This window comes from Mesoplodon densirostris, chromosome 13 (genome assembly GCF_025265405.1).
Source record: "Mesoplodon densirostris isolate mMesDen1 chromosome 13, mMesDen1 primary haplotype, whole genome shotgun sequence".
NCBI classification, from domain to species: domain Eukaryota; kingdom Metazoa; phylum Chordata; class Mammalia; order Artiodactyla; family Ziphiidae; genus Mesoplodon; species Mesoplodon densirostris.
Window position 1 is genome coordinate 58,069,623 of NC_082673.1, and position 27,037 is coordinate 58,096,659.

Below are 27,037 nucleotides of genomic sequence, written 5' to 3' on the forward strand. Positions count from 1 at the left end.
GCCGCTCCGCGGCATGTGGGATCCTCCCGGACTGGGGCACGAACCCGTGTCCCCTGCATTGGCAGGCGGACTCTCTACCACTGCGCCACCAGGGAAGCCCCTCCAAGTAATTTTTAAATTCCTAGCCAAAGACACAAAGTTCTTAGTGTACTCCTCACTAAGGTATGATTCTGAATCCCTGATCCTGGAATTGGTAATATCTGTAAATAAAAATTGTATTTCACAAAACATGTAAATGAAAAGGGTTCCAAAAATAAATACTGTTTTAAATCTGTAACTGGGTGATATTTATACAATGAGAAATAATCTCTAAGGGTAATATATTCAAAATTAATATATTTTTTTAAAATAGTTGCTAAGCTTTGCATAAAACACCTTTATAAACATCAGTTTCAGACCATCTTCAGCTATCAGTTATATAAATCATCACTGCCACTTCCTTTCTTCCTTTTTTTTGGACAATAAAATCTTTCCAACTCAATACCATTTTCTTCTACAGAAAGAATGAGTGCTTCTGGGACAGAAATGCTAACACGTAAAACACTTTTGAAAACTGAAAGGATACAGGGACTGAATATTGCATTTTTAAATTAAAATAACTGGTGTTCTATATGTGTCAAATATTTACTAAAAGAAGTTAGATGTAAATACCTGCTGCTCCAGACTCTTGACTATAACTAATGGACGAAGAACGTATAGTTCTCAGACGTAAACTCTGGGCTCTCTCCTGTCGAGCAGCATCACAGGTCTGATTGGGGTGCCAAATCTGTTTACAGTGGTAGCAAAACTCTGTTCCACAGCCTTCTCGCCCACAAGTTAATTTTGGACAGCTAGCACATCCAAATGCTATCACAGCATACCTTTAAAGAACAAGAAAAAAGATTTAAAATGTGATGTAAAATAAGAGATACTCATTAAGTAAAAATACTATCCAATTTATATGCTATTCCTGAAAAAGTTTTCTATTTATGCATGAGCTAACAGTCATAAACCCTAAAACTATCTATCTCATCAATATAAAAATGGGGAAAAAATAAATAGTTCACAAATGAAGACACATAAATGCCTAAAAAAATTATTAAAGTTTAATTTTCAACTTAACTTTCAACTTTTAACTAGGACACCAAACTGTATATATAGCCTAGTCCTAATTTTATAAAAATTCTATTAAGTTAGTATTATATGCACATAGAAAAGACTAAAAAGAAATATACCAAAAGTCTTAACAGTAGTTTCCCTGGTATTAGGGTTTTTTCTTCTTTATATACTTACATATTTCTAATTTTTACAACTACTTGTTAATGCTAAAATCAGAAAGATAAAAAAATTACCTATTTAAAATTATAATGACTATGGATCAGCTCTACCTATCAGTTAATGGTAAATGAGGCCAATTCATACATTTTGTGAATATCTTGTGTTTATGCATAAATTCTCATATTTTTGTTTTTAAGATGCATGGCAGAAGTTGTCTTTGATGCCAATCTCCTAATAAAAGGTATACAAACTTTAGTTTTCCATCAGGAAATTTGTTATTTTGCTTCAGAAAAAAAACCTGAGAACAGCAGATTTGTGACTAATATCTGTTTTCTGAGTTAATATTTTTGGCACTTTAAGAATTTCTGACTTAAAATAAATTCTGGGCACTCATTTATCCCAGAGAAATGAAAACTTATGTTTACACAAAAGCCTGTATACCAATGTTTACAGCAGCTTTATTTGTAATAGCCCCAAAACTGGAAACAGCCCAGATGTTCTTCTTCAACAGGTGAATGGTTAAACAAATTATGATGCATATATACCATGCGTACTACTCAACAACAAAAAGGAACTACTGACAAACTTAACAACTTGGATGAATCTCTGGGGTATTATGCTGAGTGAAAAAAGTCAGTCTCATACTTTATGATTCTTTTTTTTTTTTTTTTTTTTTGCGGTACGTGGGCCTCTCACTGTTGTGGCCTCTCCCGTTGCGGAGCACAGGCTCCGGACACACAGGCTCAGCGGAAATGGCTCACGGGCCCAGCCGCTCCGCGGCATGTGGGATCCTCCCAGACCGTGGCACGAACCCATGTCCCCTGCATTGGCAGGCGGACTCTCAACCGCTGCACCACCAGGGAAGCCCTATAATTCTATTTATATAACATTTTTGAAAAGACAAAATTTTAGAAATGGAAAACAGATCAGTGGTGGCCAGCAGTTAGGAATGGGGTGGGGTCAAGGTGCAGGCAGGAGCGAGGGATGTATTTAAAAAGAGCAATATGAGGGATATTTGTTGTGATGGAATTGCTCAGTACCTTGACTATGGTGGTGGATATGGATACACAAACCTACAGGTGATAAAATGGTATATAAATACACACACAAAAATAAATACAGGTAAAACTGGGGAAGTCTGAATAAGATAGGTAGATTGTATCAATATCGATATCCTAGTTGTGATATTGCTTTATAGCCTTGCAAAATGGTACCACGGAGGAAAACTGTTTGAAGGATATATACAGAATATCTCTGTATTATTTTTTACAACTACACATAAATCTACAATCATCTCAATAAAACTTTCAATTAAAAAAGCCTAGTGTTTGAAAGAGACACAAACAAGTCATCTATGCATAAGAGGCTTTTGTAAATATCAAACATTTTGCCTAGAAATTTAGGGGAGTTTTTCAGGGCTCCTCTTCTTACTGGAATAAAATTTAAATAATAGTTGTAACAGAGATTTTTATTGAATTTCAAGATAATCTATTAAATTGTGCAAAATGTTAAGAGTAAGGAAGTTTCTCCAATTTTTGGACCTCTTGCTTCCTTAGTATCTCACCCTTTAAACTTAAATTTTACATATGAAATTCCAATTTATTTTTGATAGGCCATTTTCCAATTACCATTGTCTATCATAAATGTGTTCAAACACGACTGAATTAAAGGCAATTTAAACCAACACAGGGTAATCTAGAAAAGTTCCATTTCCCTGACAGCTTATTCATTGCAGTCTCAATAAAAAGAAAACAATTCTTGAAAGACTCTTTATTTTCTCCCAAGTTATAATCTAAAGCAGTCTTTATAACAGTAGTAATTTCAGTGAAAAGGAAATGGCATTCTCTTCTGAACCTCTTCTCTATCCTACTTTTTCTTGAAAAAAGGAGGGAAGGCGAGAGACAGAATGGGGAAACCCGTGTGTGTGTAGGGGACTATGTTAAGACCATCTATTTTTTTAAGTCAGTCACAATTTATAAAAGCAGAAGAAAAGTTCAGACTACCAAACTCCACTTCTACCACTTATTACCTGTATAATTTTATGTAAGTTACACAATCTCCCTACAACTAAGTTTTCCCAAACATAAAATAGGGATTCACTAAAGTTTGGCTTAGCCTCAGTATTCAGCCAAAAACAGCTTCAGCTTTGGCCTTGACCTTTAGAAGGCCAAATAAGCAAATGACTGCTTCAGTGACATTTCTAGTACCTCTGCATTTATGCTTGATTAATGACCATGACATTTCTACATCTTTTTAAATAATGTATGTCATTTAGACTGAATATTAATATCTGAATATTCATTTTAAAATAAACACCGATAGCCTTTCTAGACATAAAGTAAAAATCTTACTGCTTTATATGGTGAAATCTTACTTGACAACTGAAGTATAAATGTACACCATGCTGCAAGAATAAAATGCAGTAATTCTTAGTGATGATTGTGAAAGCCAAATTTAGACACAAGCTTAAGAACTTTCAAATAATTAAATAGGGAAACAGATTTACAGTAAATATGAACATCGAGATTGCTTTAACTAGATAAATCTAGGAAGAAAATATCCTTTCTGAGAAAACAAATATTTATAAAAATATGAGGTAGATTAGCAGAAATTTGGCTATATCGTAATTCTAACCTTTGTAGAGGCTGTTCAGTGTACTAGTATATCACTAAGCAAAACTTTTAAGAACTGACTTAATTTCTAGTTAGTGATTTAGGTTATCTAGAGATAGCCTTTCAAGAAAAAGCCCTTTTAGGGAATTCTTCACATCTTGACAAGAAGAATTAAAAGCAGAATGTCAATTTTGCCATTTCAAAATTTCTCAAGTTCCAAAATTTGGCAAAATATTCAGAAAAACATGAAGGGTTATGGTGAAAAAACTGAGGACTCATATTTTCTTCTCAATAATCAGATTTCCAAAGAGCTTTATAAACTGCTTTAAGATGAAAATTACTTAAAGTTTTGAGTCTAGAGACTTAAGCTTGTTGAAAATGACTGCTTATAGATATCTATTTAGAATTTTTAAAATATGCAGTGTAATTACCGGGAGCAAACTAACAGCTGACATGTTAGCTAATTAGTTAATTACCATTCCCGCATCATGATGTCAAACATTTAATATGATGGCTAATTTTTAAAAATTAATTCTTAAAATAAAATTTTATATTTATTCCTGTATCTCAAAAGTTCATCACTGGTGATATTTGACTTTGACCTTGAATACTGATTAAACATCTGGCCACTTGGCTTTTGTGAAAACGTAGGTTTTGATGTATCTCAAAAGTTAGGACGTAATAGGGCTTCCCTGGTGGCACAGTGGTTAAGAATCCGCCTGCCAATGCAGGGGACACAGGTTCGAGCCCTGGTCCAGGAAGATCCCACATGACGCGGAGCAACTAAGCCCGTGCGCCACAACTACTGAGCCTGCGCTCTAGAGCCCGCGAGCCACAACTACTGAAGCCCACGCGCCTAGAGACCGTGCTCCTCAACACGAAAAGCCACCACAATGAGAAGCCCGCACACCACAACGAAGAGTAGCCCCTGCTCACCGCAACTAGAGGAAGCCCGCGTGCAGCAACGAAGACCCAACGCGGCCAAAAATAATAAATTAAAAATTTTAAAAATTAGTAATAACAAAAAGTTATGTTGTTTAAATAAAACAATGTGTGTGTGTGTAGGGAGGGAGGGAGAGAAAGAGAGGAGAGAGAAAGAGAGAGGAGAGAAAGAGAGAGGAGAGAGGGAAGGAAAAGAGAGAATTAGTTTACAAGCACATCATATGTACTCAAATGTTAGAGATAAAGTACATCAAACTTGTTTTATGCTACTCTGCAGTATTTTTTTAAATAGAAAAGCTAAGATGTCCTACTCCAGAGCTAAACATTTAAGTCCCATTCAATCTAAGCAAATTCCAAAGAAAAACAGGATTATCTTTAACAATACTAACCAAATATTTTCATGACTGTGAATTTTGATAACTATAGAAGTTAGGGTATTTTTTCTAGAACTTTTTTCTTATGCTAACAATTATTGAGAGTTTACTATGTAAGTGTTCCGTTTTCATACACATTCAATCTTAGTAACTGTGTTAAGCACATTCTATTATATAATATATTGAGCAATTAAATGTACCTAGCATTCACATATTTTGAAAACAGAATGCCAGGACTCTTGAAGATGATTTTCATTGTGTGAGAGCCAAACTTATTTTCCACTGGAAATTATAAATCTCAAATTATAATGGAAGCAAATGGTAAAACTAAATTAAATACAAAATATTTGCTTTAAAGAAAAATTTCAATGCTCTAATGCATTAGGTATTATTTGAGAAAATAACAGGCTCAGTAGAAGGTCACAGAAATAACTGAATAATACTAGTTGGCTAACTAAACATCTCTGGCTTAAACAGTACACAAATCTTGGTTCAGAAGATAGTTCCATTTCCTTCTATGATCCCTTATTTAACTCAGGTCTTACTTTCTGTCTCTATTTTTCAGCTGAAGATCTCTAGTTACTTGAAATGTTTAAACCTTTCTACTTAGCAGCAGTGGAGGGAAAGGAAGAAAGTGGGAAAGACAGAAAGAGACTGAAACAGGGCAGTTTTTCCAGAAATATTTTCTATTTGTTGGATTGTTAATAGGTGAAACATACTAAGAAAGAACTCAATGGTCAAGTTAGGGACATGCTAAGCAAAATTAAAGTACTTTTTTGTTTGTTTTTTTACTATAGGATTTGCTAAAATAATTTTTAACATACCAGTAATGTACATATATAGTAAACATTATTTTCCAAATTTATTTGACCATGACATGTATTTCCTGGGAGTGTTTCACAGTACTAGAGTTCCACAAATTAGCACTGAGGAGGTAGGAATACCAACTAGGGTCGTATACTCTGCCTAGAGCAAATTCCTCCTGAAGGAACAAGTAAGAAGAACAAACTACACCAAACATGAAATGGAATCCTAAGAAAGATATAATAGTCTCAATAAAAAAAATTTTTTTTTTTTTTTTGGTACGCGGGCCTCTCACTGCTGTGGCCTCTCCCGTTGCGGAGCACAGGCTCCGGACGCGCAGGCCCAGCATCCATGGCCCATGGGCCCAGCCCCTCCGTGGCATGTGGGATCCTCGCGGACCAGGGCACGAACCTGTGTCCTCTGCATCGGCAGGCGGACTCCCAACCACTGCACCACCAGGGAAGCCCAATAATAATTTTAATTAAAAAATGAGAAAAAAGAAAAGAAAGATTATCCAGGAATCCAAGATAACTTTTCCCCCAAAAGCACAAAGCTTTAACACAGCCTTTAAAGAACAAAGAAAATATAATCAGAAATACCAAAATTACTTGATCCAGTTAAGGGGAAAAGTCAAGTTTTATATTCAAATCAATAGGCTCATGATTCCATTAGCAAGAAGTTACTATTATTCTGTGGAAAAGGAGTGACTTAATATATTTGAGAGACGGTCTAGACAAAGTGAGGCTCATCTCCTGGTTCCCCCTTTCAGGATCTCCTTTCCTAGAGAGGATGCTTTCTGTTCTGCTTTCCAGTACATGCTGTAGGGGAGGGGAGGTCCACGGTTGTAGAGAACCGCCCAGATTATTTGCAGAAGTCTGTCTAATTTCAGGGTGGAGTGTTAGGCCATTTGGGATGCATATCTAAAGCTAACTTCTTTAGCTAATTAGTAAAAGAAAGCTGATATGTCTCCTGGGTCTTATGTATCAACTCGGTTCTTGTTTTCTCAGACACATGTACTTGTTTCCTCGGGAGAAAATCAAAGTTGGACCTGCTCTCTGCTCTAAAAGGTTAGCCTATAAAAGCATTTCCAGCATGTCAAAAGACGGGCAAGTTATGGCTAAAACCCTTCTTTGGAGGATGGGAATGAGAGTCATATAGATAGAATAAAATTCTAAAAATACATGTTCCTTAGTTCCTAAGCCTATGGTGCCACTCCATTATGAACAGTATCCATTATGAACAGTATCTTCCACCAGAGTAAGTTATTATTTAGAGCCATTTAAATGTCAGTAAATCAGCTCAAAGCTTAACAAACCTGATTATAGTTGAGCACACTGCTTAAAAATGGTTTATTAACTGTTCCTAAGACATATGATTTACATTAATGACATATATTCAGATTTGTTCATTCAATAACTCTTTATTGAGCATGCAGTTAACCTGTGGTTATAAAGAAAAAAATACTTTTTATTTTTACTCTTGAGGGGCTCACAGATATTAAATCATTACCTATATTCTAGTATAATAAATGTTCCTGCATATTCAAAGCTCCCCAGTAAAGTCAGAAGCACTCACATGAGATGACATGGATAATGTGTGCTAGTAGAAGGGTAGTCTTAGCCAACTGAAACAAGTGATGACAGAAACCAAGATGCCAGGTTTTTGCTATCTGCCTAGACAATGTACAAACTAAGCCTCCTAGGCAGAGGTAATAGATATTTTTATCCAAGACAGGTCTTATGCTTCCCCTCCTACATGTCCCTCACTGTAATTCTTTTCCTCAGCCATGGCCAGATTTTTCTCTGAACCTGTATAGACTGGCATGTTCTAGAAGCAGTCCAGATAACTTCACCCTGGTTAAATCACAGCACACACGTTTGGCCTCCTAGACCCCTTCACAAGAGGGGTTCAGAAACACATACTGTCCTTTAAACAAGCTTAATCTGCCCTGGCCCTCAGAAGAGTGGAAAGACTATTAGGTCAGAAACCCTCAGAGGTCTCAAATAGAAACCAGGTCAGGTTTTCTTTCTACTCTGAGTTAAGGGCAATATTTCTCAGTGTGTTAAACTACATGTTTAAGTAAAATTGGTGTCAGATACAGAAAATGGTCATTTTGGTAAGTATCAAAAGCAAGAGGAAAACATAATTTCACATTTAGCATTTCTGGAAAAAAGTCTTTCAAGTGTGTTGTACAATGAAAGGGATTAAAATATTACACGCATGCCTGTGGCCCTAGTACATACTTACTGGCTATGCATTATGAATAACTGTCAAACAGTCAGATATTTACCAGTATCCCCTGTGCCAGATTTCAGTAATAAATAGAGTTTAAATAAGAAATTTCTCTCTGTGAATCCAAAGATTTTAATAAGTTCCAAGAGGGCAGAGATTTTCATCTTTTGTTAGTTATTAAAAATCCCCAGTACCTCACACACGGGTGCAGTAAATATTTGAAGAACTGTCTGATTTAAAAAAACAAAACTTCAGAAATGGAGATGAGGAATGATAAATAAGAACTATAAAAACCTTACTGTGTGCTAGGAATTATGCTAGCAATAACATTAAAAACCTTCTCAATCCTTAAAACATGATAGGATAAGAGATTCAAAATCAGGCCTGTCCATGCTCATGCTAAGTACAATTGTAATTTGTAATGAGGTCTTATGCAGTATTCTATGTTTTCAAAGCATATGTATAAATTTTGTCAGAGGGTGATCTTTTCCAAGTAACACAACCATAAAACCTATAACGTAATCAAGTATATAAAATATGCTCTTACTAATCTAGTGAGCCAGCATAAATTGAATACAAATGAAAATACATAAAGTAATTAATCTCTGTGACATGTTTTCTTTGTCCTTTGTGCGTAAGGCTAACAACCACCAAAACCAAAAATTAATTTATAGCCAAATTAATCATGACTAATTCTCTGTTAAACTTATGTAACAATCAAGTGGTTTTCATAATAAAGGAATATATTAAAGTAGGTGTTTCTATTATTTTAAGATTATTTTATACTTGAGCTCACATCCATGTCTTCCTCTCCAAAATACTTAGAATACTTAAGCCATATTATTTTTAACAATGATGTCTCAATAAGAAAATGTGCAAAATACCTAAGAGTATGAGATTATGAAAAAAAATTAAATTTACTGAGAAATGTCAAATATACCAAAGGATTTATAAAGAATAATAAAATGAATACCCCCTCAATCTACCACACAAGTTAAGAATAGTATCAGTAGGGTGATCATATAATTCACAACCTGACTGGAACTACTGAAAAAGAAAGGTAATGCTATTAAAATTTACACCAGTACAATAAGCATCAATTGGAACTATCTTGGGCAAACCAGAACCTATGGTTACCTTGTTTATCTGTGGCTTTAGAAGTTCCTTGATTGCCCCTTTGAAGTTCACATCCCTTCTTCTTCCTCACAAGAGGTAACCATGAAACTAAATGTATTTATCCATTTTACTGTTAATGAACTTTTTTGTTTGTTTCTTTGCTATTATGAACATTCTTTTTTTTTTTTTTTTTTGCGGTATGCGGGCCTCTCACTGTTGTGGCCTCTCCCGTTGCGGAGCACAGGCTCCAGACATGCAGGCTCAGCGACCATGGCTCATGGGCCCAGCCGCTGCGCGGCATGTGGGATCTTCCCGGACCGGGGCACGAACCCGCGTCCCCTGCATCGGCAGGCGGGCTCTCAAGCACTGCACCACCTGGGAAGCCCTATGAACATTCTTAAACATGTCTCTTAACTAGATGTCTCCTGGCACACAAGTGAAGAGTTTCTCTGAGGCATTTAACTAGGAGTGGATCTTCTAAGTTATAGGGTAAATGTGTGTTCAATTTTACTAAATAATATAGCAGTAAGTGAGCTAATCAATCTATTTTCTTTTAGTTTAATTTTGTCCTTTTATTTATATAACTCACCTCTGTAATCTGTTTTGATTTTGTTTTAATTTATTACATGTGGTGACAATCTAATTTTTTCCCCTCAAATAATTCTATATGGTGAATAATCAATCCTTTCCCAGTTGGTTTGGCATTCTTCCCCCCATATCAAGTTCTTTTTTTTTTTTTATTTGTATTTATTTTATTTATTTATTTTTGGCTGCATTGGGTCTTCGTTGCTGCACACGGGCTTTCTCTAGTTGTGGCGAGTGGGGGCTACTCTTCGTTGCAGTGTGCGGGCTTCTCATCGCGGTGGCTTCTCTTTGTTGCAGAGCACAGGCTCTAGGTGCACAGGCTTCAGCAGCTGTGGCACACGGGCTCTAGAGCGCAGGCTCAGTAGTTGTGGCACACGGGCTTAGTTGCTCCGCGGCCTGTGGGATCTCCCTGGGCCAGGGATTGAACCCGTGTTGCCTGTGTTGGCAGGCAGATTCTTAACCACTGCGCCACCAGGGAAGTCCCCAAATCAAGTTCTTATACAAGTGAGAATCTATGTCAGCCCTATCTATTGTGTTCTATTAGCTTCATAGTGTTGATATTATCCACTATGATGACATGATCCATCAACCCAGCACGAGAGAACATACCTATTTAGTGACCAGAAAGCTTGTGCCCCTGGATTTACTCTCTCAATCTCTCCTGTTCACAGATTCTGACACAAAAGCCTCCTTTTAATTTGTTCCATCATTTTCACACATTTTCTTTTAAAGCTATTAAATGCTTAAAGGAACTTGTGAAACACCTCTTATCCTGGGGTTCCATGAAAGACAGTTAGAAAATCACACTTTGTCCAGATGAAATACAAAATACTTCTGTTTGAACTCTTGCTATAGGGATATTTGCTATAATGATTTGCAAAAGGCTTTTTTTTTTAAACCTAAAATTTGTAATCAACTTGAAATCTACTCTAATGAATGTGCACACCTGCACTAGTAAAAATATTCTGCAGGGGTCCACAGGATCAAGAGTGATACAATCGTACCTAAGCTCTTCTCTAGCTCAAATTATTTAAAGGCACTGTTCATTATCCCTTTTTCTTCCCATCTTTTTCTTGAGAATTTAACCCTTCACAGGTCCAGAGTCTGCTTCTACCATACACCTGGAAGCACAGCCAACCTTGGCCCAGTTTAGATAGTATCTTTAATATATTGTTATTTATGTTACAGTACAAGCATCCTGCAATATAGAAGATCATAATACAAATGTGATACTGAACAGTACCTCCAAGTCCTTCACACAACTAATGAATTCATAAAATGTTAAATAATTAGATAATCTAATATTTTTAATGCTTTATGTTTCACAGAAATCCCTGGTGGACAGTCAAGTGCTAGTGATACCTGGGAAAACTGGTGGAACCTGCACAGGCTAGAAACATACTATTACCTTTCTCACTTAAAATTATGGAATTCATAGACTAAATACAATCTGAAAATATGCTGCTCAATAAGTTTTTAATAATGGATTTGATCAGACAGAGTCCTGAAATTGTCATTTGATAAATCAAACTCACATTTCAGCCTTGTCTCTGATTATACCCAGATAATCTTGGAAGTTCTGGGTTTTCCCAAACTCTTATTTATAATCTCTGGCTTACTAATGGTATGCTAAACTCATCCAGGGTTTATGGCTTTCCTTATTCGTGAAAAGCATATGACTATTTTTTTCTAGTTCTGACAACCATACATGGTAAATACTCTATTAACAGGAGCTGCTGTTAACATAATAACCAAATATACAAGCAAAATTATTTTACTTTAAATATTGGGAAAATGGTATTTGTAATTCAAAAACTTGAGGCAAATGAAGTATTACATAACCTCTAGATCTTGTGTCTCAAGAACACATCAACACATGAACACATCATACTGTGGCACCCATTAAGGTGCCTTTCAAAAGGGTCTTTAAGTTTATACAAGTGACTCCCCCACCAAAAGCAAACAAACAAAATGTCTGATCATTTCATCTATTATAACAAAATAAAAATTCTCCAAATGGATGGGGAAAATCAATAGGACTAGATCCTGCACTCTACCACCTTATCCTTTTCTTCTGAAAACAGTCTTAAGTGAATATATGATGCAAAGACAATATGAAAATGAGTAAGACAAGATTCCTGCCTTTAATATCTAACATTGTCCCTGACACATGGTACATACTCAACATATTTTTGTCTACTGAATGAATGAATTACCTGGCATGTTAAGATTTTTCTTTTGCGTAACAGTCAGCAAATTCTTATTTTATCCACAGAGAAAAAAATTAACTCAAGAAAAATCAAACAAAATCTTCTTACCCACAGTCTGGAGCTGGACACCACCTACAATCAGGATCTGCAACGAGCCACCGTCTAAGCATAAATTCTTCATATTTTTCCATCAAGACATCATCACTCAATATCAAGCGAATATCATGGGGATTAAACCGTTCAGTACATTCTGGGCAACTGATATTAACCCTACTTTCAGAAATTTCTATCCTTAGGTATTGTCGTAAGCAATCCACACAAGATCTATGATGACAAGTCATTATCTCAGGAAACCTGTCTTTAGAATGCCGTAAAAGGCACAAGGGGCACTCTATAAAGTCTCCAACTTGTTTGCTGATAGAAGTTAATCCATTGTCAGAGGAGGTATTTGTAGAGAAAATGGAGTTCTTATCAGTACACATTTCAGAATGTATACTTTCAATACTCGCAATTCCATCCACCCCGCCATTTAGCTCCCTTGATTTACGTTTGTTATCCTTTTTCCTCCGAAACAGAGAGCCTATTGAAATTCTTCTTTTTTTGGGTGCCTTTTTGACCGAAGGCAAGCTCACAGATGAAGCAGAAGACTGAAGATCTCGATCTGAACCCATTTGCCGATGTAAACTCATGTCTAAAATGCTCATTAGAATTGAGTCAGGGTCTGTGTTTACACACAGCCCTTCATTATATTTAGAGATAAAACCTGTTTCTTGTTCTTGCATTCAGATTAAGTCATGATGTAAGAAAATCCTATTTGGTTCCTTCAGAGAGTTCTTGAAAGAGTTCAATTTATGGTAGACTTATCACAGATGTTCTGAAAAACAAAAGAAAACAAAAACACCAAGATTATTTAATTGCATGTTTCTTAATAAACTTACAAACCCTCTATGAAACTTCAAATAAGTATGTTCTTTAACCATTAGTTTTTGGTTTTGATTTTTTTAAATAAGGCCAGTTTATTGAGTAGTCTACAAGAGAATATAAAACCAATGCTGATATAACAAGGATATTACTTAATCTTAAGAGTCTAGATTTGAGCTGACCTTATTCTTAAAATCTTGTACAAAACTTCTGATTTTTATCACACTCAAACCTCAATGATTCCCACTGCCTTTAGGAGTTTAAAAAAAATTGACAATAAAATGGACATGCAAATACAAATGGCTAAGTAGAGCTTACACGATCGTGAAGAACAAAGTGTGTGTGGGGTGGGCCGGGGTATGCTCTTACCCTGCAAGATATAATGACTCATTATAAAGTTACAGTAATTAGGAAGACAGTGTGGTACATCACCAAGATGGATACAAAGACCAGTGGAACAGAACACAGTCCAGGAAAAAAGTCCCACATATACACATGGATACTTGACTTATTGCCAAAAGTGGCACTGCTGAGCATTAAGAATGGCCTTGTCAAAAACAAAACAAAAACAACATAGTACTGTTTTACTGGTTACCCATCTGAGAAGAGAAAAGGAACTTAACCTATAGCTAACCCCCTGCATAAAAATCAATTGATGGTTCATAGATCTAAATGTGAAAAGTAAAATCATAACGCTTCTAGGAGTTGATAGAAGAGAATATTTCAACGAAAAGATTTCTTAAACAAAACATACTAAAGTACTTGCCATAAAATGAAAGATTGTTAAATTGGACTACAATAAAATGAAGAGACAGTATTAAGGGAGTGGGAGAAGACATTTGCCACATAAAACTAATAAAGGACCAGTATCCAGAATATGGAAAGAATACTTAGATGTCAACAAGACAAAGCAGACAATATAATAGAAAAATGGGTGAGGGACATAACAGGCACTTCACAAAAGAATATGAAAAAGTGCTCAACATCATTTGTTGTACACATTAAAGCCACACTGAGAGACCACTACACACCCAGCAAAATGGCTAAAATTCCAACTGACATTTCCAAGTGTTAGCAAAGATGTTGACTGCTGGTAGGAGTTTAGAAAACTACTTTGAAAAGCTGTTTAACAGTATCTACCAAATTTGGACACATGGATACTCTATTACCCAATTTATACTCCTATACATGAATGCACGAGAAATGAATGCATACATGCACCAAAACATCTACATAACAACATTCACAGCAACACTAGTTATAATAAGCCCATACACTGGACACAACCCACATTTCCATCAACAGTAGAATGGATAAACAAGTTGTGGTATATTCATTCCACATTCTGGTATATTCTGGTATACCAGAAAGCAATGAAAATGAACAAAATACTGCTACTCATAAAACAAGAATGAATCTCTCATAAAAGGATCTGTACTGTACAATTCCATTTAAATAAAGTTCAAAAACAGACAGAGCTAATCTATGATGTTATAAGTCAGTACTGTAGCTACCTTTTGAGGAGAGGCACAAAAGAAGAGGCACAGGTATAGTGGTTACAAAGCTATGTTCAGTTTGTGATATATCACTGACCCACAGACTCATGATGAATACATTTTTCTCGGTGATTGTTATACCACAATTAAAGGTCAAAAAAAAAACCAACCAAGCTCCCTGAGGTGATATCCACACATATTTCACTCAGGCAAATTTTACTCATGTCTATCAGTTTATATTTTCCCATCATCTGCAGCATATTCCCTTAATTCTGAGGGAAATATAGAGTGTGATGGTAAATGAACTAAAAATTTCTGCATATTTTCTTCTTTATAGTTATTATTTTCTCTTGCATCTCAAAATGCTTTCTGTACTCCAGGGTTCAATATATGTATCAATGAACAGAACTGTAGAGGGAATCTATCTTGGGGATTCTGTCCTAAGAATTTATCATTTAAAACATTAAACCAGTGGTATTTAATGAATACCAGCTGGAGAATTTTTCAAAACACACTTTTAGAAATTTGATACCCATATAATTCATTATCTAAAAAAGAACCTAGTAAGAGTGAATGGAGGTGCTATTAATATTTAAACTAGGATAACAGGGGCAAACTAGAACATACGGTCATCCCACTTAGGAAGACTTTCTAAAACATTCTGCAAATAAACAAATAGGCATCAAAGGAAAAGAAACAAATTTGAATACTAAAAAATTTAATATTTTTATATGGCAAAAAATACTATAAAGTAGGATGACGTGATAAATTAGTAAAACATGTATAACAATGAACAAATTTCCTTAGTATACAAACAGCTTTTACACATTAGTAAGAAAAAGATGTACAACCTAGTAGTAAAATGAGCAAGGATATAAGGAGGCAGTTTGGAGAAAAAGAATTACAAAAATTAGGAAGATAGGAAACAGTGTTCAACAACACTAAAGAAATGAAAATTCAAACACTAGATACACCATCTGTACACATTAGACTGACAAAGGTTGAAAGAGTTGGTGAATGTGTATTGAAAGAAGCACCTCACATATTGTTGGGAGGACTGCAAATCAGCACAACTCTGGGGAACCAATTTGGCACTATCTATTAAACTTCAAAATGGAACTGTTCTTTGACCAGCAATCCTACATGTAAAATTTATCCTTCAGAAAATATGACACAAGTGTGCAAAGAAATATTGTGCAAGGAAACTCACTGCAGCCTAGTTGATAGAAGCAAACAAAACAAAACAAGGCAAACAAGCCCCACACAAAACCTGGAAATAACTTCTGTCCCACAGGGAACTGGTAAAAATAAAGGAACCAACCACAATTTACATGTAATGATAAGGAAAAGATCTCGCTACATAATACTGAGTGAACAATAATAACTGCAAAATAGTATGTATAGTATGAATCCATATGTGGAAACAAACGCACCCACAGAGGTTTACATGTACCTACACAATTTCTGGAAAAATGTTAAACCATTAACAATGGCTACCTTGGGGAGAATAATCTTTAGTATTCACTTTCTGCTTTCTGCATAGTTTACAATTGTACCATGAGCATCTATTGTGTATAGTTTAAAAAAAAAACAGTTAACTGAATCCCACAAACGACAACAAAAAACATATTCCACTCTAGAGCTACCCAATCAAATTGAGGATGTGGTCCAGAACTTGTATATTTTGAAAATGTTCCTCAGTAATTTAGTTGCACACGCTGGTCAAGAACCACTAATTCTAAAGAGAGCCTGCTAAACACTTTCACTTAAAAACAGAATTCTATAGGCTTGGCCTCCAAAACAAGGCTCCTTGTTTTTCATTAGTTTAGGTACTAAAAATAAAAGTGCCATTAAAAAAAAAAAAACCCTCAGTTTATAGTCATTTTCAGCCTATGGGGCTATAGTGAGGTAGTACTTAAAAACCTATGTATAGAGATAAGAGAGACATTTAAAAAAAAACCCACATAAATTAATGACTATCCTGTAGAAAAAATCCACGAAAGGTGTCTAAAAGCATGTGACTCAACAGTATTGGGAATGCCTCAATCAAGGGGACTTTGGCTTAATTTCAAAGTTAAAGTCTAAGCCTAGCATGTGCTAAACCCTGAGGTTACCACCATAAACAAGATAGACATGGGTCTCTGTACTCAATGCGATATGTCTGGAGAAGAAATATATATCACAAAACCAATAGTTATAAACTTATATATATTAAATTTGTCTCTGTTACTACAACTCTTGAAAACAGCCAAGTCCATTTTCACCAGATTTAGAGGGAGTCTTTCAGACATTATGACAAACTATAGGCTATTACAGAATTCATCTTAAAAAGAAAGGAAGCCATCTTGCAAGCCACCTACAAGATTAATAAGAGGCCCTGCATAACAGCAGATTCAAAAGATATAGTCAATATTTCACCCCACCACCCCGAAGTGTGGACATATTCGTACCTCCTTCCCCTCCTCTCAGTGATTTACAATATACAAGTTTTAGCCATATACATAAAGTTTAGTCTAACTTTGCAGATGGGAAATCAGAGACTCAAGAGTATTAAGTAAAGAACTAAACCTAATTATTCTAGTGGTATATGAAATTAAGATTATATGGTTCACCCACAACAAAGAGTTTTTAATCAAACTGTTTATTTGCATAAACATTTAGAAACTAGTAAACTAACTTGGATTTCTGAGACTATACCCTTAACCACCAAAAAACCAAAAAAAGCACTACAGAAATTCTGCCAATTTGAACAGATGACAAAAATGTGTGAAATTATTAAAAAAAAAAACTTTCAGTGATTTAGAAACTTATTTTTAGAAAAAGCTGATTTTATTCTCCAATGAAAAATAAAAATCTATTATTTGCATCATTTAATATAGTACTATTCTTTTTGAACTCAACTTTTTAAACTATCAACTGTATCAATCTGTAAGTACTATTGTTATGTTTGGCCTCATAAATGCACACACCATTAAGACAAAAATATTATTTGAGTTCTAAAACAAAAAGCTGGGTTCCTGGTTGGAAAAAGAAGGGAAAATACGTTGTATATAATAATACCACTACACAGTAGAGTTTTAAAGTGCTTTTAAAGCACTTTTGATTTAAACTTCATTGCCCTATGGAATGGGTATTATTATCCTGATTTGATAGATGAGAAAACTGAAGTGCAGAGAGGGTAAATATTGCACAGTTAGGAAATAACAGGGTTCAGGGTCAAATTCAGGTCTTCTGATATCTCAGCCTCAGTACCATCATCTGTCTGCAGCTGCCTTCATGAAACAACTCCAGTCACTATCAGTATATCAAAAATTGTCTCAGAAAACAAAAGACAATTATATTTTACATATCATCTAGGGCTGGTCTTAACTATCCCTCAATTCCATGCCTTATTCAAGCCATTCCCCCGTCTGAAATGCCACTCCCTTTTCTCTCCTCCTAACTAAACTGTACTCACATTTTATAACTCAGATAAGAAATTTTTAGTGTTCACTTGTTTTTCTGCCTTGATTACCTTCAATGGTTTAGTAAGGTTTTAAATGTAGAACTTGAATATTTGTGATTTCTTTAATACCACACACAGCCAAGATGGAGTCAGGAACATAGACACTGTGAATAAATACCAAATGAGTATTTCTTAAAATGACACAATGTCACTGAAGTGATGATACCATTTCATAAGCACAAGAAAAAATCTTGTTATTTCACTGTCATGCCTCCTAGGCATATACATGTTCTACTTTTTAAAACGTCCAATTAGTTCACACCAAGTATACAAAGACAAATATGAGGTCTACTGGATCAAATGCAAAATAAATTATGTATTAAAAACCTAGAGTAGTTTACATCATTTCAGAGCAGGAACAGGAGAGGCAGTAAATGTACTTCATGATATAATTTGAAATATATACAACTCCTAATAATCCCCAACTTTGGATATTCTTTAAACTGATTTACTATCACAAGGATTTGTCGAAGTACAACACATCGATAACATGAAGAAAAGTAGTAGGGGAAAAAGATAACTGAGGTTGGCCTCCATGATGTTATGGCTGTTGGCTTAGTGGGGATACCTTTCCCCTATAAATAAAAGTATAGATCTGTAATTGCAGATGCTAGAAGAGCTTAGTGAAACAGAAAGGAGAGTAAAATACAAGTAGACCCCATATTATGTATTTTCAACCAAGTATCTAAAATCATATAGGAGGCAATTCTCTTAACACCAATGTCACAAGAAATTCCAATCACCTGCTAATTAAAATATGAGAAATGGCTCTCTTTTCCCCTCTTTCCCAGTCTAGCACAACTCCAACAAGTAACGAAGACTCTCTGCCAATTGCTGCTACACACTTTCATCCCCCTGAAGAAACTGGTTTAAAAATTAGTTTTTATCACTGGCAAAGGAGCCCCACCTCCTGACCTTTTTATGTACTTAAATTGAAGACCAGCACCTGAGACTGGTATGAAGGACAAAGACGTGAACCTGCTTACCTAACCTTCTCTAGCCCACAGTGTTTATACCTCTTTAAAGTCAAGATCTCTTTGATTCGAACTTTTTTGTACCTCTTGAGGAATATGGAATTAAGAAATAGGAATAGCCCACAACAAAGGTATTTCTACCACGTGTCAAAGCTTTATGGACCAAAGATGTAGTAGAAGTGCTGGTAACTTCGTACTGACGCATCATAAAATACATCTAATTTGGCAGCATGCTATTTTTTATTCTTCGTAAAAATTATGGAAGTTGACCATTCCAGGTGAAGCACCTAATAAACAATTACAATATTGTTTGACGTGAAAATGTGCTGCAGATTTTAAATGCTCAACTTATAAACACAGGATAGATAAAAACAGTTAGAAAGCTCAAATCCATACAAAATAGTAGCCCATGTTTGAAAACCTGTATGTATCAGTCAGGGTCCTGGCAAAAAACCAAAGCAGTTTCAAAGAGATAACTGAAGGGCTCATTTACAAAGGTGTGGGTAGGGTTAAAGGAACCAACAGGGATGGCAAGTCTTCAGGAAGCCACTGCCAGCCTTCTCAAAGAAGGAGCAGGGAGAGAGCTGTCCAATGGCAACTGGAAGAATAAATACCCAGCTTCTCTCTTCTCTGGATCTCCAATATCCACCAATGCCTCACACTGGCTAAATCCAATCAGAAACCAACAAAGGAGCCCAAGTGAGGCAGTCCTTAGACTAGGTCAACCTCCTCTGGGGCACAGAGAAAGTCAAGGAAGGATGAGGAGTGGATCTGGAGGGGCAAATAAAAAACACCCAGTCTGGATGTATAAAGAAGAGAATTTGGGAGTCAAGACCTGGTCAGCCACTGTTAGTTATAAAATCTCAGATAATGTCCATTCCTGAGTCTGTGATCTCCACTACAAAATATGGATGATACCACCTACTTCAAATAGATGTTATGAAAAGAAAGTGAAATTGGCACGTGCTAAAACCTGGCACTATGCTAAATGTTAGCTGAAGTGAAATGTAAGACAAGCTTTGTATCTCTAGTACCTAATACAACTTGTAACTCATTGTAGGTGCCTAATAAACACTGGATATATATAAATAATGATGCAGAACACACATAAGTGGAAGTGAGGAACTGAGGATTCTGTTCATATCTTTGCTTTTGGCTTGTTATTGCTGTAAGATTCTCTTTAAGTGATACAACCTTACTACATCCAGCTTTTAAACTGTGAAAAGAATCTTTACCCCACAAGCGCTACAGCAGCCGTCCCCAAGCTTTTTGGCACCAGGGATTGGTTTCGTGGAAGACAATTTTTCCATGGATGGGGGTGGGGACACGGTTTCGGGATGATTCAAGTGCATTACATTTATTGTACTTTATTTCTATTATTATTACACTGTAATATATAATGAAATAATTATACAACTCACCATAGTGCAGAATCCCACCATAGTGCATAGTGGGAACCCTGAGCTCATTTTCACTTGCCACTCACTGATAGGGTTTTGATATGAGTCTGCAAGCAATTGATTTATTATGGTCTCTGTGCAGTCAGACCTCTCTGCTAACGATAATCTGTATTTGCAGCCGCTCCCCAGCGCGAGCATCACTGCCTCAGCTCCACCTCAGATCATCAGGCACTAGATTCTCATAAGGAGCGCATAACCTAGATCCCTCGAATGCGCAGTTCAAAGTAGGGTGTGCGCTCCTATGAGAATCTAATGCTGCCACTGACCTGACAGGAGGTGGAGCTCAGGCGGTAATGCGAGCGATGGGGAGTGGCTGTAAATACAGATGAAGGTTCACTTGCTCACCTCCTGCTGTGCTGCCCGGTTCCTGCTGTGCTGCCACTGGCAGTGGTCCGTGGATTGGGGGTGTTGGGACCCTTGTGCTACAGGATAAATAAGACGTGGTGAATATCTTGACATTATACAACTTCAAGAATTACAGATTTAAAATATTCAACCAATAAACATCTCCTACCTACAAATGTTTTAGTAGCATCTATTAACCACCCACAAGCCTATGTGATTTAAGACTCATGAAAGGGTATTCTGGAGATAGAAGGCTAGGCAAAATAAAGTTTATAAACAATAAAGAAATTAATTTACCAAGAGAAAATCCCATTATACTCTTGAATATCTGTTTCTGCCTGTTATTCAGCTAAAATTAGGTTTCTTCTGTTACTTCTCACAAAGGTAAAAAGACGGAGAAAATCCAATAATTTTGTGTTGATAAATGCTAAGTATAAGAGCAAAGAGTACCTACAGTTTCTGATTTCAATTTCTTTTACTGACGTCTGACACCCAGATGTTCAGCACCTCTAAAACATGAATGTAATAAAAGTAGAATGCAAAAACACTTAATAGCACTGTTGAAGAGAACGGAAAGAGGATTAAGTATAAACTTGTTTTTGTTTGAAATGAGGAGGGAATAGGTACAGAGATTCCCAGCACTGTTTCTACTGATCATTAATTCTGATCACTAGTGAAGCCTGAGCTATCTCATACTCAAGTGAGAATCAAGAACATAAAGAAACGAGACTTTCTATTTTAGATGCTACTAAAATACTATTTTATATTACAAAAGCATAACAGGCCATTAAACTTTTTCAGCCATATATACTTATGTTGAGAGGTTGAGAGAAGATGAGGAATAAAGAAAAAATTTTAATGACTATATATTTGGTATTATATGTGGTTCTCAAATGTTTCCAAGTCACATTTCATTTTCTGTGAACTAACCACATGTTCATATCCTGCTGTTGGTATAAGGCCTTTTGTGTAAAGGAACTTTGTTATTATGTGTCAAATAAATTTTTTTTAAACTGTATGGTAATTTTCCAACGTAGGAATTTAAAATTTTGTGTGTGTGTGTGTGTGTGTTCAAATTCACATATCTTTCTCTTTATGACTTTTGGATTCTATATCTGTCTTGGAACATCTTGCTCACTCCAAGATTATATTTTTAAAATTCCCTCATGTTTCTTTCTGGTACTTCTATGCTTTGTTTATTGCTTACATCTTTCACCCATTTCAATTTATTTTCATGTTAGGACTAAGTAGAGATCAAAATTTGAGTTTTTCTAAATGGCTAGCTAGTTATCTCAACACCAATTATTGAATAATGATCTCCTTTCTACCTACCTCTGACCTAATTTGGTAGGCTACTTCTTGGTGTATGAATTTCTTGCTACCGAGGTGGTATGGACTTCCAAAATATGTTCTTGAAATAAACTACCGAACTGTTTCATTCCAATTTATGCTCCCACCAACTGGAAAGGTGCTTACTTCTCTGAATTCTCATCAACACCCTATATCATTTCAATAGCTTTTTCTAAGTGGCAAAAAAAAGTAAGTACTTTCATTTCCATTTCTTTGATTACTAAACAAATTGAACGTTTGTTCACGCTTACAGCCCTCTTTATTTTTTCAATGATTTATCTGTTCATATTTTTTACCCATTTTAACACTAGAACATTAATGGTCCTCTTTGATTTTAAACCTTTCATATTTACTTCCTCTTAATATTTGCCCTTTAATTTTGTGATTTTTGAAGAAGTTTAAGATGTTTATTTAGTCACATCTACCAAGTTCTTCTTTCATTGCTTTATATGCTTACAAAGTATTTTCTGAGGATAAAATCTATTTATAGACATATTTACCATTTCTGGTACTGTTCATTCCTTCTTGTGGATCCAAGTTTCATCTGACGTCTGATGTCATTTCCCTCCAGCCTGAACAACTTCCTTAAGCATTTCTTGGTGTTGCAGGTTTCCTAGCAATGAATTCTCTCAAGTTTTGTTTATTTGAAAAATGTCCTTATTTCACCTTCATTTTCATGGATATTTTGTTCTGAATATAGAATACCAGGTGGATAGCTTTATCCTTTCAGAACTTTAAATAGGTCATTCAATTGTCTTCTGGTCTCCAATCATTTCTGATTAAGTCATCCTTCACTGATATTTTAATTCCTCTATAGTAATGTGGGTTTTTTCCCCCTTTGGCTGCATTAACATTTTCTTTCCATCTCTGACGTGCAGCAGTTTGATTAAGATATGCCTAGATGTGGTTTTCCTTTTATTTATCCTAGTTGGGGTTCAATGAACATATTTTTTACCCTACTGTCTGTCTATGTCTGTCTCTTATCTCTCTGCTATTCACATGTTAGTTTTTTTGTTTGTTTGTTTTTTGCGGTACGCGGGCCTCTCACTGCTGTGGCCTCTCCCGTTGCAGAGCACAGGCTCTGGACGTGCAGGCTCAGCGGCCATGGCTCACGGGCCCAGCCGCTCCGCGGCATGTGGGATCCTCCCGGACCGGGGCACAAACCCATGGTCCCCTGCATCAGGCGGACTCCCAACCACTGCGCCACCAGGGAAGCCCCACATGTTAGTTTTAATACTGTCCCACTGGCCATCAAGGCTCTGTTCATTTTTTGTAATCTTTTTATCCATTCTTTGGATTGGCAAATTTTGTTGATCTAGCTTCAAGTTCATCAACTTTTTCCTCTTCCTTCTCCAATCTGCTGTTAAATCCATTCAGTAAAATCTTTATTTCAGATATTGTACTTTTCAGTTCTAGACTGTCTATTCTTCTTTATAGTTTCTATTTCTCTGTTGAAATTGCCCACCTATTCAGTCATGATGATCATGCATCTCCCTTTAGGTCACTGAATATATTACAATTGCTTTAAAGTCTGCTAATTCTGCTAATTTTAGGGTCAGCTACCATTTTGGGGTGGATAGTCTTGACATTAAATCATGTTATCCTGATTCTTCACATGTCTAGTAGTTGTCTATTATAAACTGGATTTTGTGGATGTTATGCAGTAGAGACTTTTACAGCTTCTTATCTGCTCCTAAAAGTGAGGATTTTTATTATACCTGGCAGTTAAATCACTGGCTAATAAAGTCAAACTTGTTGAGGCTGGTTTTATGTTTTAGAATGGGTCTCTGGGCACAAATGTTTAAAACCCCTTAATTTGGTGGGAATCAAACACCAAATTGTCTCCCCTGCAGAGAGTAGCAGGTGAAATCTCTAGTCAGCTTTTTCAGCCTAACTGCTATTATTTTCCATTGAGCTCCTTGGAATCTTTCTGCAGAGTTCAGGGGTCACCTGGGTATTTCAGGGGAGTTTTTTCATAGATTTTAGGGCTATCCTACTACAACTCCCTCCTTTCTGGGATTTATCCACTCAATTTCCAGCCATTCTGGCAGTCCCAAATTCCATCCCTTGACACCTTAGGCCAGTAAGACTTTAGTTTTCTGCTTGATTTTCAGCTTCCCTGTGCTGCATGAACTTTTCCTCAAGAGGAAAGCTGTATACACTTTGGGGGGAAAACATTTGGCGGTTTTCCAAAGGAGACCTTTACCAAAGGATCTGAGATACAGTATTCTTGAATCTGTATACGATGCTGTCATAGGAAATTTTAGCTTAAGCATGCATTAATTCATTATTCTTTATAATCATTAATTCATTTACTCTTTCAACAAATATGTTCAGTGCCTATCATGTGCCAAATACTCTTCTAGGTGGTAGACATATAATAGTGAACAAGACAGACAAGGCCCTTGTTCTGTGGAACTTTCATTCTAGTGTATCCTAACCAAGCACTGAATAAAGACATTTCAGACTATGTCTTCCCCAAACAGTAATATTAGTGAGTTGGCAAGGATATACATTATAATAGGGGCTTCCCTGGTGGCGCAGTGGTTGAGAGTTCGCCTGCCGATGCAGGGGACATGGGTTCGTGCCCCGGTCCGGGAAGATCCCACATGCCACAGAGCGGCTGGGCCCGTGAGCCATGGCCGCTGAGCCTGCGTGTCCGGAGCCTGTGCTCTGCAACGGGAGAGGCCACAACAGTGAGAGGTCCGCGTACCGCAAAAAAAAAAAAAAAAAAAAATTATAATGAAGTGATTCCCTTTTTTCATAAGCATAATTTTGAAAGAAAAAAGACTTGATTTTATATTTGAGCATATATGATAGTCCCATAATCTGAACAAATATTTATCAATATCCCATTGAAAGCTTTTTTTCTAAAAGACTATACATATGTGCTTCTGACAGCACTCTATTTTTCACAGTGACAATGGTTTCCTAGCATAATAAATAGCAGACAATTTAAGTTGTACAAAGAAGAATCACTAGTTATCTGACCAAATGATCTAGTACAGAGAAAATTAATTTAGCTCACTGTGCATAACTTCAGAAACAAATATGGTAAATAAACAGTGGGGGATATCCTTGAAACTTAATTCACTTTTTTGGCCTTGCTCTTCCTCTAGTGTTAAATAAAGGTTCCAAAGGCACTGAAAAAAGGAACTATTTATCTTCCATAGCATTTCCTATATACAGAGTTGCAAACAACATAACAAATTTAAATATGCCTAGGTACAATTTGGTAGTAGTTGATTACCAAAAAACAGAATTAATTATCATAAGCCATCCTTTGATCAGACCACAACTAGAAGTGATGTACTAGAAATGATGTATCTGCACACAAGCTAATTTTGGCCCCAAATAAACAGACCTTTGTACATCTGAACAAGAAGTTCATTAAGAGAAATTTGAGGCATTAAATTACTTGGATTTTCATATACAGCTTTCTCTGAACAGTGATAAATCACTAAAGTTCATTATAATGAAGTTTGATGTTGCTCAAAAAAGTTATTTAAATGTTTAAAGTTATTTTAAGTTATGTCATTCATCTTGTCAATGTCAAATGTGGAAATGTCATATTTTCCTCTAATAAATCTATTCCCCAATATAGCTGGAAATTCAGCTACAGCAGCAGTGCAGGCTCTGGGCATAATTCTTGCTGTCCAAATAATATTAAGGAGACAGACTCGCCTTATAAATCTTATAAAAACTCTGACTTATTAAACATCTCTTTATACAGTCTGTTAAAGTAAAAATATAATAGGCACGACAATAAATTTCTGGAGAAGGATAAAAATGCTTAAAAATAGCAGCTAGTGCATGGGTAGGCTTCAGAGAAATCCATGAAATTTCTAAAACTGTATACTAAATTGTGAATATAGGTATATTCTAGAGATAGAATCCATAGCTTTCAAGAGATTCTCCAAGGAGTCTAAAGTATAACAAACAGTTAACTGCTACTGCTGAGATGGCAGAATTTAATTTGCCAGTAAAAGTTACCATCAGTTTCTGTAAATTGTGTCTGTTCTCACTAATTTACATTATTAGTACAATATTCATAATTATTAGCTCAGTTAGAACATACTTCTATTCCTTTAAGATCTGAAGTTGCAGTTCCTTCCAAAAAAGTTTGGGGGAACATTAAAAAACAACATTCATCCCTAAACAAGTGTCTCAGATTCAGAATGCAAGAATAAATATAAGGTATGTAGATAGCCTAGAATAACCCATCACATGTTTAAAAAACAAAATCTAACAAGTAAAGGCTAACTTGTATATTCAAAGGACAATAGAGTATAAATATAAAGATGTTATAAAGCAATAATGTCATCTTCACTTAAAATGGCAATTACCACTGAAAAACTTTTTTTTAAGTTTATCATTCCTTATAAGGTAAGCCAATAACAATATTCCTATTTAAAATGTAACAGGCACAAAAAAGTAAAATGTTTGATGCCCAATGAGAAAGAGTCAGCAACGGTGCTACAAATACAACCGAAAAGCCTTTTAATTACTGGAATGTCTCCTCAGAAACATGAGCCTATTATATTAAGATCTAAGAAATCTGGGTTCTACAGATAGCTACCAAGTGGTTTTGTGGCTTTAGTTCAGCAATAACCTCTCTGTACCATCTGTGGCAGAGATGATGTTTTATACCCACCTGTTTCATTTTCTTTCCATTTGCAGCTAGATGCAGCCATGTATCCAGTCCTGGCCAGTGCAATGTGAGTACAATGATGTACGCCCTTTCCAGGACTAGCCCCTAAATCATCCTTTCAATCATCCTTTGAGCTCTCTCTCTTCCCTCACTAGCTGGCTGAATATAGTAATTTTAGTGATTGACTCCAAGTAGGCCTCTGG

General features: G+C 35.9%; 1 protein-coding gene across 3 annotated transcripts in view; it reads right to left on the minus strand.

The window, feature by feature from the left end:
- RNF19A (ring finger protein 19A, RBR E3 ubiquitin protein ligase) overlaps nt 1–27,037 on the minus strand; it is a 53,604-nt gene that overhangs the window by 16,027 nt on the left and 10,540 nt on the right. For 2 of the 3 annotated variants that reach the window (XM_060115831.1, XM_060115829.1), the window contains exons 2-3: nt 12,241–13,006; nt 652–860 (exon numbers count right to left, since the gene is read on the minus strand). In XM_060115831.1, coding sequence (XP_059971814.1) covers nt 652–860; nt 12,241–12,914 — 883 coding nt within the window. In that variant the 5' untranslated portion in view covers nt 12,915–13,006. Of the gene's footprint in view, nt 1–651; nt 861–12,240; nt 13,007–20,833; nt 20,911–27,037 lie in introns of all 3 variants that reach the window. The other variant, XM_060115830.1, reaches the window with a different exon arrangement.